The 16,676-nt window shown below is 33.8% G+C and overlaps 1 protein-coding gene across 1 annotated transcript; it reads left to right on the top strand.

Annotated features, from left to right (window-relative positions):
• The first annotated feature begins 6,493 nt into the window (after window positions 1-6,493).
• LOC111295341 (Pentatricopeptide repeat (PPR) superfamily protein) lies at window positions 6,494-8,759 on the top strand. The gene has a single exon (XM_089744186.1). It carries the CDS (start codon window positions 6,733-6,735, stop codon window positions 8,203-8,205), a length of 1,473 nt encoding a protein of 490 aa, XP_089600312.1. The 5' UTR covers window positions 6,494-6,732; the 3' UTR covers window positions 8,206-8,759.
• Window positions 8,760-16,676: the final 7,917 nt, after the last annotated feature.

Raw genomic sequence — 16,676 nt, 5'->3', positions numbered from 1 at the left:
AAAATTTGAAAAATATGATGGTACAAAGTGCCCCAAAACTTACATCATAATATATTATCGGAAGATGGCAGCTCATGCTCACGATGAAAAACTCTTGATGCATGTCTTTTAGGATAACCTTATAGGCTCAGCGGCCAGGTGGTATGTTCAGCTGGACAAAACCCGCATTCACTCTTGGAGTGATATGGCACATGACTTCATCGGTCAGTATCGACATATTATCGATTTGGCCCTTGATCTTTTATCTTTACAGAATCTAGAGAAAAAGGCAAACGAATCTTTTAAAGAGTATGCCCAGAGGTGGAGGGATGTTGCTTCTCAAGTACAACCTCTTTTGACTGAGAAAAAAACTACAGTGTTATTTGTCAGCACTTTAAAGTCTCTCTATTATGAAAAGATGATAGAGAATGCAACAAAAAATTTCATCAACATGGTAATCTCTGGAGAAATTATTGAAAGTGCCATAAAAAATGGCAAGTTGAAAGGAGGAGAAACTAAGAAGGCATCAGAAAAGAAAAAAACTGAAGCTCAAGCTGTGAGCTTTGATAGACAACAATTCAAGGGTTATCAACCCTATCCATCTCAAGGTTACTCTCCATACTATCCTGCTGTAAATAATATCTCATCCTACCCATACCAGCTAGTTCCACAACCACCTCATTCATCCATTTACCGATCAATTTTTAGCCCTAAAGATCTTACATATAGCCTTAACATTCAAGCTCCTACAAGAACTCAAATTCGCCCTATTAACCCAGCAAGTGATTCACAAGAACAACGGACTACTCGAGAAAAACCTGTATTTGATCCAATTCCTATGACTTATACAGAATTATATCGAGAACTCTATAATAGTCATTTGATTGCCCCCAATCATGTGGAGCCACTTAAACCATCATATCCAAAGTGGTATGATCCTACAGCCCACTGCGACTACCACTATGGGATTACTGGCCATTCTACTGAAAATTATATTGCTTTAAAGCATAAGGTGCAAAGGTTGATCAATGATGGAATGGTAAGTTTTGATCAGGAAAAAATAATAACACCTAATGTTAGCGTACTGAGTGAAAGTCAAGAACAAAAAAGATTCGAAGAGTCACAATGAATTGAGGGGTAAGATGTCAATAGAGATTCTTCACTTGATCATATAGGAGGATAATTTTTAAGAATGGGGATAAGGCTGGTTGAAGGTTTTTTTGTCATTTTAAGATTTCTTTTCAAGTAATGTTAGATTTTTTTTCTTGCAATATGACTTCACTTGTTATCATCTTAATAAAGGCAAGTTAATGTATTTCATTACATTTTTCTCTTTCACTTGACCATTACTCCATGCTCTGTTACCTTTCATAACTTTATACTCTCATTTTTAAATTTCAGATGATGAATATTTAGACAATGATAACAATAATTCTGAGATTTAATTTTAAGAACCCATCCACATTAATATGAGGAGATGATTTAAGCAAAAAAAAAAGGGTAAGCCATTACCAGAGGTGAAAAAGATATGTCTTGAAGATATATAATCTTTTATACAAGATCATGAGCTTTGTTCAATATATGATGTTCAAGAAAAGTATTCATAATTGAGATGAAAAATGGCCATCTTTCTGTTACCATTTGAAAAACCATTTATTGCCACCCCTTTGAGCCTATTATGATTTCTTTTTCGGAGGAACCCCAATCAAGGATCACCCTCTACACTGGGGGGTAATTTTTGAAAAAATCACAAAAGGTCTCAAAAAAAAAGAAAAAATAAATGTCACACATAACTTGGGGCAAAGTAATAAGAATCCTTTATGTGAAAAAAGAAAAAATAGTGAAATTATGTGGGGGCAAAATACCAAGTTATATCAAATGATCCTTTGGTTTTGAAACTTTTAATACATGTTTTGAGTCTATTATATCCATTTTTTTATGACTCTTTACCTTGGCTTACATTACAACCTTGAAAAGTTCATTTGGATCAAGTGTAAATACTCAACTCGAATCATCATATGTTGAGCAAAGGTATGCTCATGATGAAGCAATGGAATCATGCTACATTGCTTTAGAGTTTGATGTATGAAAGATATCAACAATGGATGAAAAATGAAAAAAAAAAGAAAAAAAGATGATGAAAAAAAAGAAAAAAATAAGAAAAAAATAAGAAAATGAAAAAAGGAGATTCAAATTGAAAACCTAAAAGGTTGATTTTGATAGAAAAAGATCCAGGTCAAATGGCTCACATGAATGGAAGATCAAAGACATCTGAAGATCCCTCAAAGACTGGGGCAAAGTTCGCTAAGCTCAAGATGACTTCAACAGTAAATGGAATGAGTTTTTGAAAAAGAATCCTAGATTGATGTTGAGAATTGTCTGAATATTCATCATTTGGATGTACCATCCATCCCAATGACATATATATCTAATTTATTTCCTTTCTCATTTGTTTTATACCAAAATAGATCTTCATTGATAATTCAACTTGTGTTCTCTTATTATTTCACCCCTAAAATGAATTGAGAAAATACTTGATTGCATTGTATTTGTCAAGATTTGAAATGATAATGAATGAATGCATATGTGTTTAAAAGAATCTTACATTCATTTGAAAAGAAATCTAAGATGATGGTGGTAACAAAATGAAGAAATGGTAGAAACCTAAAAGAGATGATTTGAAAAAATATATGATGTGATCAAATGAAGAATATAATGGGGCAAATCTTGAAAAGTGATATAACCAAGTGATGAGTACAAGGATGAATTGGTCGATATGACTTACAAGTTATGATTGAATGATGAGAACAATCAGTGGATAAAGTTTTTTTTGGAATGGTTAATGCTGAAACATCTATGAGTAATGACCCAGTGAAGGCGGATGAAACTTGTTTTGAAATTTGTTAGTGCTGAGAAATTCATTGAATGATGGTCCAGTGATGATCGATTGATAAAGCTTATTCCAAAGTTTTGAGAAACTGAACAATAAAAAATGTGAGTGGAAAAGATAATTAAGAGCTACACTGGCTCGATCTTAGAAGAGCAGTGTAATTGGATATCTGAAGAATCAAAAGGTTTGATGCCCAAGAAAAAGCTTGAGAAACTTGAGTACCATACATTAAACAAGAATTGATTGGCCAACATTTTGCATAGCATGCATTGAAATTCATATGCATTTGCATAGCATACATTACTTTCAAGAAAGTATAGTGTACAAATTTAAGAAGCAGGGGTGTTCCAACATCCCACATAAAGAAGATAGATATCAAGATATTTTGCAAAATTGAAAAAGAAAAAGCTTGTCAGGTAAGTTTCTAATCCTTGAAATAGGATGTCTTTTGGTATCATGGTTGATTTATAAGACCTTTGGGCGTAATCTCCTGAAATTCCTTCAAACACAACTTTCAACTCCTTTGGACATGATTATCAAAGAGCAATTTATTTTTCAAAGTCATGGTGCCTCTGTTTAGAAGAGCAATTTACTTTTTCAAAGTCGTGGTGTCTCTGTTTAGAGGAGCAATTTACTTTCCAAAAGTCGTGGTGCCTCTGTTTAGAGGAACAATTTACTTTTCAAAAGTCGTGGTGGCTCTGTTTAGAAGCGCAATTTACTTTTCAAAGTCGTGGTGCCTCTGTTTAGAGGAGCAATTTACTTTTTCAAAGTCACGGTGCCTTTGTTTAGAGGAGCAATTTACTTTCCAAAAGTCATGGTGCCTCTGTTTAGAGGAGCAATTTACTTTTTCAAAAGTGGTGGTGCCTCTGTTTAGAGGAGCAATTTATTTTTTCAAAGTCGTTGAGCCTCTGTTTAGAGGAACTTCGATTAAAAAAAACAAAAACAAAAACAAAAGCAAACAAAAAAAAACAAAAAATATAAAAAAAAAATCAAAAAATGAAAATGTTGAGTTAAATCTTGATTGGGTGTCTACGTCTTTTCGTAATTTTTGTTTTATAAAAAATGTGCAAAGAGGGACAGCTGTAGACACCCAATTTGGTCCAGGCCTGGATCAATTGGGCCTGGTCCAAAAGGGTAAGTCCAATTTTATTTTTGTTATTTTTTATTTTTTTATTCTATATTTTATGTATATATTTTCTTTTATATCCTATGTATTTATTATTTATTTATTTATTATTACTATTTATTAATATATATTTTCATATTTATTTTATTTATTTTTGTATTTTTATTTATCTAATTATATATCTGTTATTATTATTATATTTTTATTTATCTTATAATATTTTTTTGATTTATCTTTTCTAATTATCTATTTTTTTATTTGATTTTTATTTTGGAAGGTTGAGATTGAAGGCTGAAGAATCTTACTGGGATGGGGATTCAATCAGAAGAGTCCAGATTGGATTCAAAGATTGAATCCACGTCTAAAGAGGAATTGGGATTGATAAAAAACTCTTGATCAATCCCTATAAAAGGGATCTCTTGGAACAGAACAGGGCAGACAGAGAAAAAACGTGAGCAAAGCTACTGATTTGAGAGATAGAAGAGTATAGAAGGCTAAGAAGTATTCTGAGAGTTAGTAAGAATTTTTTTGAAGATTTTTAATGATTTTTTTCTGAGAATTTCTGAAAAATTCCAGATTTCGATTAAATTTTTCGACGAAAGTTAAATTTTTCGATGAAAATTCCTGTTAACTTTGAAGTTTTCGACAAGCTGCCCAATTTTCGGTGACCTTTCCCAGAAACCGACCACCTTCCGGCCAACTTCTAACGAACTTCCGATGAAAAATCCAGATTTCGATGAAATTTTCTAGAATCCGACGTACATTCAACGGAGTTCTTCAACAGTTTAGAGAGAAGCAAGAGAGAAGGAGAAGAAGAGAGAGAGAAAAAAAGAGCTTTCTGTCAAAAAACAGAGGGAAGAGCCTTATATACCCTTCCAAAACGACGTCATTTTTGCCTTAAGTGACCCATAGGATCCGCGTGTTTTGTCGAGATCCGACCCGACCCGAACGTCGACCCGCTTCCTGACTCGCGCATGTCTGTCCCCTTTCTAGCCAAGTCGAGCCGAGCTAAGCTCCAAAGCCGCTTCTTCGAGCCGTTTTTTTTCCTTGAGCCAAGCCGCCCTCCGAGCCGCTCAAGTTTTTTTTTTTGAATTTATTTATTTATTTGTTTATTTATTAGATTAGGTTTATTTAATATTCTTTTTATATTTATTTAATATTTATTTTTTTTACTTTCTTTTATTTATTTTATTTTATTTTTTCTTTTCACTTTTATTTTGTTTTATTTTCTTTTTCCTCTAAAAATAAAATTTCAAAAAAATAATTTTTGAGAAAAAGTTGAAAGTATCAATTTTCCTTGAAAATCAAAATTTTCAAAAATATTTTTAAGAAAAAGTTAAAAGTATCAATTTTTCTTAAAAAAAAAATTTCAAAAAAAGTTTTTTTTTAAGAAAAGTTGAAAGTATCAATTTTTCCTGTACAAGAACAATCATCATTTCTTTCCTTTTTATTTTGATTTTGATTTTGATTTTGATTTTTCTTTAAATAATCTGACGATGGAGCCTTTGCAAGTGAAACAATAGTTTTTCTTGCATACTCTTGAGGTGAGGGAATTTTCTTAATTTTTTGCTAAAAATATTAGAGTCAGTTGAGAATAATTTCTAATAATTAATTACTGGGTAAAATTTTAAGGCTCATTGGATAAAATAAATTTCAGCTGGTATCATCTTTTGATGGGCGTTGTGAGGGTGCTATAACCTTCCTCACACGTAACCGAACTCCCGAACCCTATTCTGGTTAGTAGACCTGAACCTATTCTTTTAGGGACCCTTAAATTTAGGTGTTCCCTGAAATGACAGATTCCTTAGGTGGTCAATCGCACCTAGATAAAAAAAGATTGATGGCGACTCCCTTAAGTCAATGTCTAACGAGAAATCCCCGGATCTAGACGTTATGACAAATAGTTTCAAGTGTTATAATAAAACTTAGAAACATGTGTTCATAATTAGACACAAATGGTTTAAAGGTTAGAAGAGAAGTTTTTACCTCATGCTATTTTTTATAAATTTATATTTGATACATAATTAATATATTTATTATATATTATCAGTCAATCAAAATTAAGTAATTTTATTAATAAATAAATATCAATCTTAAAAATAAATATACAAAAAAATTAATATATTTTAAAACCTACTCATGAATAAATATAAATTGAAAATGGTGTGAAGTGAGATTAATAACTTTTTTTTTTTTTTTTTGGGAAAGATATAACCCTTGTAAGAAAAAAATGAAAAAAGATCCCAACTTAGATGACCTTTAAATATTCATAAAACAACTTCTTAACCAAGAGACGAAAAACATTCATAACTTCTTTTTAAAACAAAGAGATTCTCCTCCACTTTAAGGAGGACTCGGGCGATACATTTAGAACTAGAAGGGTGGCTTTTTACTTCTAATTAGGTCCCATTCGAATTTGTTGACACTATTAACTCAATTTACAAATTATATATGTTTTAAGGTTTTATGAAGAAAAACAAAAAGAAAGAAAGCTAAAACACTGCAATTGTAAAGTGAATCGTGGATTTTGGTATCAAAGCCCTTCATCAAAGCTCAACAGAAATCCAAAAGCCCAAACTAAAAGCCTTCGTCTTAGCTTGTTCCTTGTTGTTCTTTCCTTCAAAAACAGAGCCACCTCAACCCAACAGCATTCGTTCCTTTTTGGCTCCTAACAACTCTGCCATCGTAAATTCAGCTCAGTTTTACAAAATGAGTTGAAGAATACTCGGTGTTGGAGATGGCGAGGAGATCTCCAAACTTGTTCCTAAGAAAGCACAGAAGATGGCCGATTTCCACTTACAAAACCAAATGGCACCAAACTTTCACCCAAAAACAAGCCATGAAATCCTTCAGACAACTCGTAGCAGTAGCAGTAGCCCAACATAACCCTCTTCAACCAAACCTTCTCTTCTCTCTTATACGCTCTTTTAGCATCTACAACGTTCACCCTACCCCTCAAGCCTTTCATTTTCTCATCAAAATCTTGCTCCAAAATCGCCACTTCAGCCACATTCCTTCTGTGCTCCATCACCTGGAACACATCGAAAAGTTTCAAACACCCGAGTACATTTTCGCCGACCTCATCAAAACCTGTGGCATTGCTAACAGAATTGAAGATGCAGTTAATATTTTCTACAGAATACCCAAGTTCAGGGGCGTCCCTTCTGCCTACTCTCTCAATTCTTTACTCGTACTTCTTTGTAGAAATCAATACGGCCTTAAGTTGGTTCCTCAGGTTCTGTTAAAGAGTCTGGTTATGAACATAAGAGTCGAAGAATCAACTTTCCGTATATTAGTTAGCGCTCTTTGTAGAATGAACAAGGTTGCTTATGCTATTGAGATTCTACAATGTATGATAGACGATGGCCTTGGTGTTAATGATAAAGTTTGCTCCCTTACACTATCATCAATTTGTGCTGAGGTGGATTTGGATGGCCAAGATGTTATCGGGTTTTGGTGGGAATTAAAAAAGCTTGGGTTTTGTCCTGCAATGGGTGACTATAATAGCGTGATTAGGTTTCTGGTGAAAAAAGAGAGAGGATTGGATGCTCGGGATGTTCTAAATCAAATGAAATCCGATGGAATAAAACCGGGTATTGTTTCTTACACCATGGTCTTAAATGGGGTAATTGCAGAAGGGGATTACATGTTGGCAGATGAACTGTTTGATGAATTGCTTAGGTTGGGTTTGGTTCCGGATGTTTATACTTACAATGCCTATATAAACGCTTTATGCAAGCAAAACAAAGTTGAAGAGGGAATCAAGATGGTAGCCTGTATGGAGGAGTTGCGGTGCACACCTAATGTGCTCACATATAATACCTTATTGGAGGCGATTTGTAAGGTTGGTGAGGTAAGTAGAGCAATGGAGCTTGTTAAAGAGATGAAATATAAGGGCATTGAAATGAATTTGGTTTCATATACGGTAATAATTGATGGTTTGATAAGTAAAGGTGACATTCTTGAAGCATGTGATTTGGTGGAGGAAGTGTTGTGTAAGTGCTTTTGCCATCAGAGTTTTACATTTGATGAGGTAATCTGTGGTCTGTGCCAAAGAGGGTTAGTTTGCGAGGCACTGGAATTGCTCAGGAAAATGATTGACAGGAATGTTTCTCCTGGGGCTAGGGTTTGGGAAGCACTACTCATTAGCTCTGAACCTATACTCAAATTTTCCAAGACCAATTTGATTGATTTGGTAAATCCACTTTGAATAATCTTGCAAGTAACGAGAGAGGTCTACCAACCTTATATATCCCATATGGGATTGAGAAGCTGCAAAATGAAACTTTGGTGCATTTTTTTTAGCTCTGATCATTAATTGTCCCATATAGCACGACTGAAGTTTCTTGTTTCAAGTAACTAGTCAAGAGTCATAGAATTGTTGCTACTGTAATACAAAGTTTTGGTCAAAAAATGTGCCGAATGAATGACTTCCTAGAACTAGAAGGGGGGCCTTCTGCACCGTCCCCTGTGATGGAAGAGGGTATCTCGCCTGGTATAATTTCAAATTCTGTGCCTGCTGTTACTGGTCTTATCTATTTATGTAGAAACATGGTATACAGAACATACAGCTCTGGACATAGGATTCTGCATTGTTCGTTTGTTGTGCACATGGAACATTTTCCTTTCTATTTTCTTCTTCTCTAAACCTACACACCTGACTTACAGATGCAGAGCTATTTGCGGATAAAAGTAATTTACTCTTATACCTTTCTTTTTGTTCTTTCTGATTGCTACTGGAGTAATAATTTTGCAAGCGTTAAACTACCAGATTGGCTTTGAGATTGATATTATTAGGCTATGAAGAATGGAGATCTATGGCAATTTTAGTACTGTTTAGTCATTTGAACATTCTGATCTATCCTGCAGTTAACATGCTAATTTTTAAGTGGAGCATGCAATCTTTGATTATCGCTTTTGTTTTTTGGAAACTCTAGTTGTTTTATTTGTTGTTTCTTGCAGTTGTATGCTGTATCAATTTGATCAAGGTATAGCTGTATGCTCCCTTCTTTAGTGCACATGCTGGCATTGAACCTATAATCCACATTATTGTTTTCTCTAAGTGTGGGACCACAATGGTTGCCATTTGTAGATGACCCAAATTTGCAGTTTCTGGTTTGATATATCTTCCCAAAACAACTTAAAGCCGTTCCCCCTGTTTGCAGGCTCTAGTGTCACAGGCTTTAAATATACCCATATAATCTCAATGCAAAATTTGGACATATAACCGATGCTCTTACCCTTCCCAAAACCAAAGTTCCTTTTCCCAAACCGTTGGTATATTCTTTACAAATCCTCTCACAAGTTAGTTATAATATTAGGCATCCATCGTATCATGTGCCCTCGGTGCTACTGTAGTGTAGTCAATTAGACATTGCAAAACTCTGTAAGTTTTGCAGTTTTAATTTCAAATAGATTTTCTAAAACGGGAGTTATGTGGATGGCGTTATCTTACCAAAGTCCTTTCAACATATATTAACGCAGATGGTTGCTCTTGCTTTAGTAAGCCCTGGCTTGTGTTTGGGGAATATTTTTTACAGTTTTAGCATCCTTGACTTGCTGACTTATTTGACAGTTTTGTCTTCTAACGTAATAGTCGGTCTAGATTCTGGATTAAGACAAATATTGTTTAAGCTTTTATTCTGATTTTTTCCTTCTTTTTTTTTTTGACAAAGCTTTTGATCTGATTAGGACTCTGAGTGGTTTACTAATTCACCCACGTTTCAACTAGAGCGAGGGAACTTACAGATCATTCCAAAAGTTATTCACCTTTGCATCTCATCTCCAGTTATTCATCTCGAAGTGGGTAGAAAGATGGACAATCAGAGGTGTTAGTGGGGATGAGATGTTAAAGTTTTGAAGGTGCTTGCATCGTATTCTTTAAACTTTGTTGCGAACAGAACCCCTCCGAATGGTGGAAAAAAGGAATCATCTCAGCCTCTAAATAGAACAAAGTTGAAGAACTAAATAAAAGCATATACTTCAGGAATTTTCTTTCAGTATGCAGAAGCCGGTGCAACAGGCCTCTTTAATAGTTCCATCCAACCAACACTTTCATTTGTTTTTGGGAGTAAAAGAAAGATCCAACCAACATATCGACTGGGAAAAATTAAGTAAAGAGAAAAAGAGAGAGTAGACTAGAGGGAAGCTGTTGGGACTTGAGACTTGAAGGTGCTTGTTGCCTCTCTGTAAGCAAAGAGTAACATGCAAGAAGGTGACAAACCGTAGGTCTTACAAAGTGTCAGTCTGGTCCGGAGTTGCAGCCAAACTGGGTTATCATTTTTTAATCAGCGGTAGGTTCATTCCGTTTCGTTTTAAATGAGAGGAAAGCTGCCAAATAAAAAAAAAGTGCAACTAGATAATGTGGACACCATCATTATATTATCAGTTTATCACCTTGCTCAACCAAAAGAATCGCCCCCTCCCAAATAACCCAACTAATCAACCTCATAATCCTTATCCCTCAAAATTGGGCTTTCAAGCTGTTGGTTATTATTATTATTATTATTATTATTATTCGGCCGGGTAAATGAGGAATCAGGCTTGGATTGGATTTAAGCGCAAGGTGTAGCCTTATGGGTTTTCGTTGTCACTCCAACGTGTATGTAGGGGATGGGGAAAGGGAAAGGGAAAGGGGAAGAGCGAAGAGCCAAAGAAGGGAATAGACATATGGTTGTTATCTTGTACTGTCTCCTGGGTGGTGGTACCATTTTTACCAATTTGTCTATTCATGATAATAAACCCACCACTTTTCTCGAAAAATAATGTCTCTTTGCTCCATATCTCTCTCTATCTAACTTTCTTCTTTTACTGGCAAATTATGGAATGAGAATCAATTATCTGGCACAGGCAGCAGCAGAAAAAAAAAAAAAAAAAACCTATTATCATGTTAATCTTCTATGACATTTTTTGTTTTATTGCTAAGCAATGCTTTTTGTATCATTTGTTTCAACCGGTTTCAGTATTGGAGGAGGGCAAAGTGGAAAACTACGTACTGTTACCCTTATTTTGAAGAAGAAAGATGAACTTTATTGTTTCATCTATATATTCTATTGTAAACCACTTTGAAAATGGAATATATATATATATGTGTGTATATATATATATATATATATATATATAGACATATATTATATGGTATAAATAAGTAGGTGAGCTCAAGTTCAACAGCACTAATTTGCGCAAACTACCAGTATTTTAATATTGCAGTTAGAATTAGTTGAAGCTATATTTGCTTATCGTGCAATAATACCCAATGTTAGTACTTGAATGCCACACTTCTTATTCCAGATATTATGTCTTCGGAAAAATTTTTACTGCCAAAAAACCAAAACTAATTAGCTCGATCGCCAGAGATGTCACCCTTACTTTGAGACTATGCTCCTGCAAATAATTAATAGTTTTTCCCCCAGCACCTGACCATGGTCCTGTTCGCTAGATTATATATATAATATCTCTTTATGAAACCACAGTTTCCATTCTTTTAAGCACATAAAAGCCTCTGCAAATTGCAATGCAGAATAGGCAGAAAACATATATATGTAGAAAGAGAAAGAGAAAGAGAAAGAGAGGACAGATGAAAAAGAAAAAAAAACTAGACACCTGGAGTTGGAGATGATTAGTCAAATCAAACTTCGCGGCTGGAGAGCAGTGGAGACTGGACTAATCGCCTCCATCACTCTTACTGCAAGCCTTTCTGTTTCTGATATGACCTTTTATATACAATTCAGTCAATATATATGACATTGTTGAAATCTCATCACAAATAAACTCACAATATTTCTATGCGGATGCACATATTTTCTTCATCTTTGTCCTAACAAGTTTGACAACGCTATATCAGAATTAACTAAACTTAATAATTCGCAATTTCTCTAACAGTTAAACTTAATTGGCAACAGCATGCAATCTTAATTATCTCACCTGAAATTGGGCTTTGCCGGTCGATTTCAGCCAATTCTTGCTGTGATTGTTAAATCATATAAACAACAAAATAGGAGCTTCTTTATAATATTTAATTTTATGGTAGTCATCTATTCTAGATTAATCTTCTTCAAAACAGCAGCAACTTGGTGCTAAAAACACAAGGTGCCAATGTCATGATGGGGAAGACGGGCACATGAAGAACTAACTCAGTGGAGCTAGCTTCATGGGTGAACAGAGAGCCATAACTCCGGCTAGCTAGCTAGAAGCTAGAACCAAATGCGTGCCTGAGTGGACGTACTTACGAGTTAGTAATGCACGTGCCCTGCTTCTCCATCTTGCTCAATAAACACCTTCTCATGCCATGCCACCACAAGAAGCTATACCTCTCATCACTCACACAAGAAGGAGAGAAAGTTTAATTTAATTATTAGAATGAGAGAGAGAGAGAGAGAGAGAGAGAGAGAGAGACCTTAAATGGAGAATTAGGGTCACCCATCTGCAAATTTATGTATTCCAATCTCACACATTTATAACAAAAGAAGGAAATGAAGTGTGGTGGTATGGGGCAGGAATCATAAAAGCTTAGTTGTGTGCGGGACCCCATGGCATGAGTAATTTGCACTTTGCAGCCCAAAAAGGACAAAAAGGAAAATTGTCACAACTAGGCTGCTGGCAGTGGAGAAGAGGACCACACCACGCATCCATACCTGTGGAAGCAAGCTGATGATCAAATGCAAATATATAATTATACTACAATTAAGATGAGTTGATAGCAGGAAATAATGCTAATATTAATTTGTTGAAGGCACCTGACGACCTCAACAGTACGTAGTTGTAGTACTTACCATTGCAATATTTGCATTCCTTGACATCGAAGCTTGCTTTCAATGGCAAATGACACCTTGGTTTGTGGAATATTAATCAATGCTTTTTCTTCCCCTGGCTCATCAACCTCAACTACTGTTATATATATAGTTTCACTAGTTTAATTACTTCAATATTAGTAAAAAAAGATGAGACCCTTAACCTTTTCCTATATATTAATTCTTAATGTTTTAATTTTTCTCAAATATTTAAATTAATTTTCAAATTTTTGGATGTGTGTGTATATACGTAACAGTGAAAGGTTTAAAATTTTCATGATTGCAGTGATTGTCGTTTTTACTAGACCCACTTTCCTCATCGACGCCCAAATGTCCTTTTCCCACTCCACTTTCTCCACTGTTACTGTGGAGGTCTTAGATGCTTCTCATGTCTTATAATATTATTTGGAGAAGAAAAGCATCTCTTCCTTTGTCAAATTCCCCCCCAGCTATCGTTGACGACAGCCTGATGACTACTGCTTTTATTTTACTCATACCATGATTAATGAATTTTTTTACTCATTAATATAATTAAATTGAATGTGAAATCACGTAAAAAAATTATTATCTCGTGTGAAGAATTTATTATTTAATTACATTTTTTTTTTTTTTTTGCTTAGTGATTCATTGCTTGCGACTTTGACCTGATAAAATGTAATGTTAAAATACATATATAATATAAATAAGTGTGGAGGTAAATGAGATCAGTAATGCAAAGAGAGAGAGAGAGAGAGAGAGAGAGAGAGAGAGAGAGAGAGAGAGAGTGACAGCAATCAATGAGTAGACATGCATCCATGTTGCATTCAAGCGGATTGTGAAAATCTTGAGTGGCCTATAGGAGGCCAACAATAAAAACTAAATGCATGCCTAATTATATATCTCAATCAAATGTATGGTCCAATCCATATATACTCGTGAGCGGAAAAGCAAGATACTATATATATATACGTGTGTATGTATAGAGGTTAAAAAAACAACAAAGTTAGATATTGCAAATATTCAAAATTAACTACTCCTTTCAGTTTTTGCATTTTGCCTACTTACTACTACTCCTTTTTTACTACTTTTCTTTTATTAATAATAATAATATCTCAAACTAAAAGGTTTTTAATTTTTTAATTGCTGTCTTTGCTAGCTGTAAACTAACACTTGATACATAAATAAATCCATGGTAAATATGCTAATATATATATATATATATATTGGAACAAATTAATACGTGTGTTTAATTATATATATAATTAGTTATTGCATACATACAGAACTTAATTAAGGCTCATATACATACATCGACCAGACTTTGCTGTTTGAGCTCACATTTGGCCTGTCTGCAGGACGATGATGACAGCCTCCACTAAGAATATATAATTAAGAGGATCAACTCTACTGTAATTCTATGCTATATATATTATATTATATGACAGACTTCCTTTTAATTATATGGAATTGGAGAAAGATAACAACGTTACCCATAAATTTATAAGGTGAGATTCGAGCGGCTCATTGACCTGGAATTCCACCCCTTGATAGAGATATGAGTGGGAACAAAATTAAAAAAAAAAAAAAAAAATTATAATGAGAAATACTATTTCAACTGTTGCCAAAGCCCATATATAAAAGTATGGATACATTTCCTGTTCCTTTTTCTTTTTCTTTTTTTAAACTCAAGTTACTTTATAGAATTAGAAATGTCAATTTAATTAATTATTTATATATACTTGACATCACATTAATTCTAGAACAACTATTATTATTATTATTATTTTACTAATAACAAGTGAAGATCGTGCATTAAGTTTATGGATAGTGGGTGAGTGAGTTTTTGCTCCGTGAATCAAGATGAAAAGGCAAAAGGGGCAGACAAGCATGGAAGTAGGTAAAATACTGAAGCAAATGGTGATGGTAATGGACATATCACTTGCAATTTAAAATGGTGATTATCTACCTATCCTAATTAATTAATTAATTAATTAATTAATTTGGGATTACTTAAAATTATTAAAAAGGGTACTTGGTATATATAATGCTTAATTAGACCCACCCAACAACACCATCAAATCATGCATTCATTTTCTTGTCTCACATAATGACAAGATAACCTCCAATTGCGACCAATAATTATTAAGATTCCAATCACATTCTTTCCTTTCGGCTTCACTTGGCTGATTTAGTTAATTTACAACTAAAGGATGGTGGAGCTAGCAACTTGAAATTGGCTGTGTATGTGAATATCGGTCATGTTGCAGGCTTACAGTTTACATATATATTAGTATTTAATTAACATTATCTATCCTCAGAATCCTTTACCTGTGAATGGGATTGAAGTGCATCTATTCTAGTGAAGTCATTTTCTAGCAGGCTAGTAATTAAGTAATATTGTTTACTTGAACCAGATACAATAAATTTATAATAATATATGTAAATGGAGAAGCAATTTAAATTATATGCTAATTTTTTATTCATGGAACTTTTTGCACATTCTCTGTGCTATTAATTAATTAATTAATTAATTTGTATGTATAGTAGTATATGTTAAGTAAATTAATAAATAAATTAATCCTGGCTAACACCGTCGTCATCCTATCATCACCATAGCGCGATGCCTTGGTGATAAAAACGGAATGCACTTTGCCTTCCTCAGGTGATCGAGCTGACGTTAAGAGAATGAGCGGCTTAAAAATTGCGTTGTCTATGATCAAATAATCTTTTGCCTTGCCAGTAAAGTGACCTTCAGAGTGACAACCATGCATGAATATTACAGTATTTTACGTCTATTCGGCAGAAAATTACGGCAGGTGCCATTTCCTGTCTTGCCCCACTCAAGCTTACCAGGTTCCAGCTAGCTGGGTCTCAATAAGATCAAAAAAATTCACTACACTAATTTATATGTAATGCATGACCTCATCATTACGTTTCAAAAAGTAATCTATTTTTGAAAGATTAATTATGCACTTTTTCGGAGAATACTTTCATTGTTCGCCCAAATTAATACTACTAATCAATTGCCACCCTCAAATCAAGGACAATTAAAGCTTCTTTTTTTCTTTTTTTTGAAGTTTTTCCTAAACCAACATATGAGTTATAATTATTATAATATAATTAATCAATTAAAATTTAGTATTTATAAGATTCATAAAAAAATTATGATAAATGTTTATATAATTTTTTGTTATAATTAATTAATTGTAAAATTATAATAAAAAAAAATTAAGTAAAATACATCTTTCTCTAGCTAGTATTATCACCAACTCTTGGCATCATATTTCTCATGATGATCGAAGTCTCTTCTTCCATCACCGTGTTCCAAACTTTTTGGTTGTGGGATGTAAGAATGTTGATAAATTTTTTTTTTTAACGGGTATATTCAAATTTTATTTTTAAGAATTTTAAAGATACATTCTCGTACATCAATTATAAAAATATCAAGATCAGTACAACCGGACTTAATTGCTGCATTACATGACACATACATATATGGACAAAAAAGTTGATATGATTAAAACTCCACAGTAGTCTATGTGCCACAGAGCAGAAGGCGTTTGTAAAATGAATAACTTAAAAGATTAAGGAATTAATATATATGTGCAGAAATGATGTTTTCACCTGCTAATGATTTAGTTATGTACGTATGTCCATGTATTCTTAATTCATCCTCATTTTATTTATTAATTAAACAACAGGAGAGCAAGGTATTAATCTCCTAAAGTTTGCGAGGATTGGGAAAGAAGCTTTTAGAGTATATATGTACTACCAAAAAATCTATGCATTTATTTATTTTTGGATGCACGAGTGGCACCGCACCGTCACCGAGCCAGCGAGAGCACTTTATGAATTGCCTATATATATATATATATATATCGTATACATGCATGCGTGGAACTGAGCGTTATGG

Source organism: Durio zibethinus, chromosome 14 (genome assembly GCF_047325235.1).
Source record: "Durio zibethinus cultivar Kanyao isolate XHJ-2024 chromosome 14, ASM4732523v1, whole genome shotgun sequence".
Lineage (NCBI taxonomy): Eukaryota > Viridiplantae > Streptophyta > Magnoliopsida > Malvales > Malvaceae > Durio > Durio zibethinus.
This window is presented reverse-complemented; position numbering and strand designations above follow the sequence as displayed.

Bases quoted from the DNA above. Each gene is read 5' to 3' on its own strand.
- LOC111295341 (XM_089744186.1), top strand. From the start codon at position 6,733: ATGGCGAGGAGATCTCCAAACTTGTTCCTAAGAAAGCACAGAAGATGG.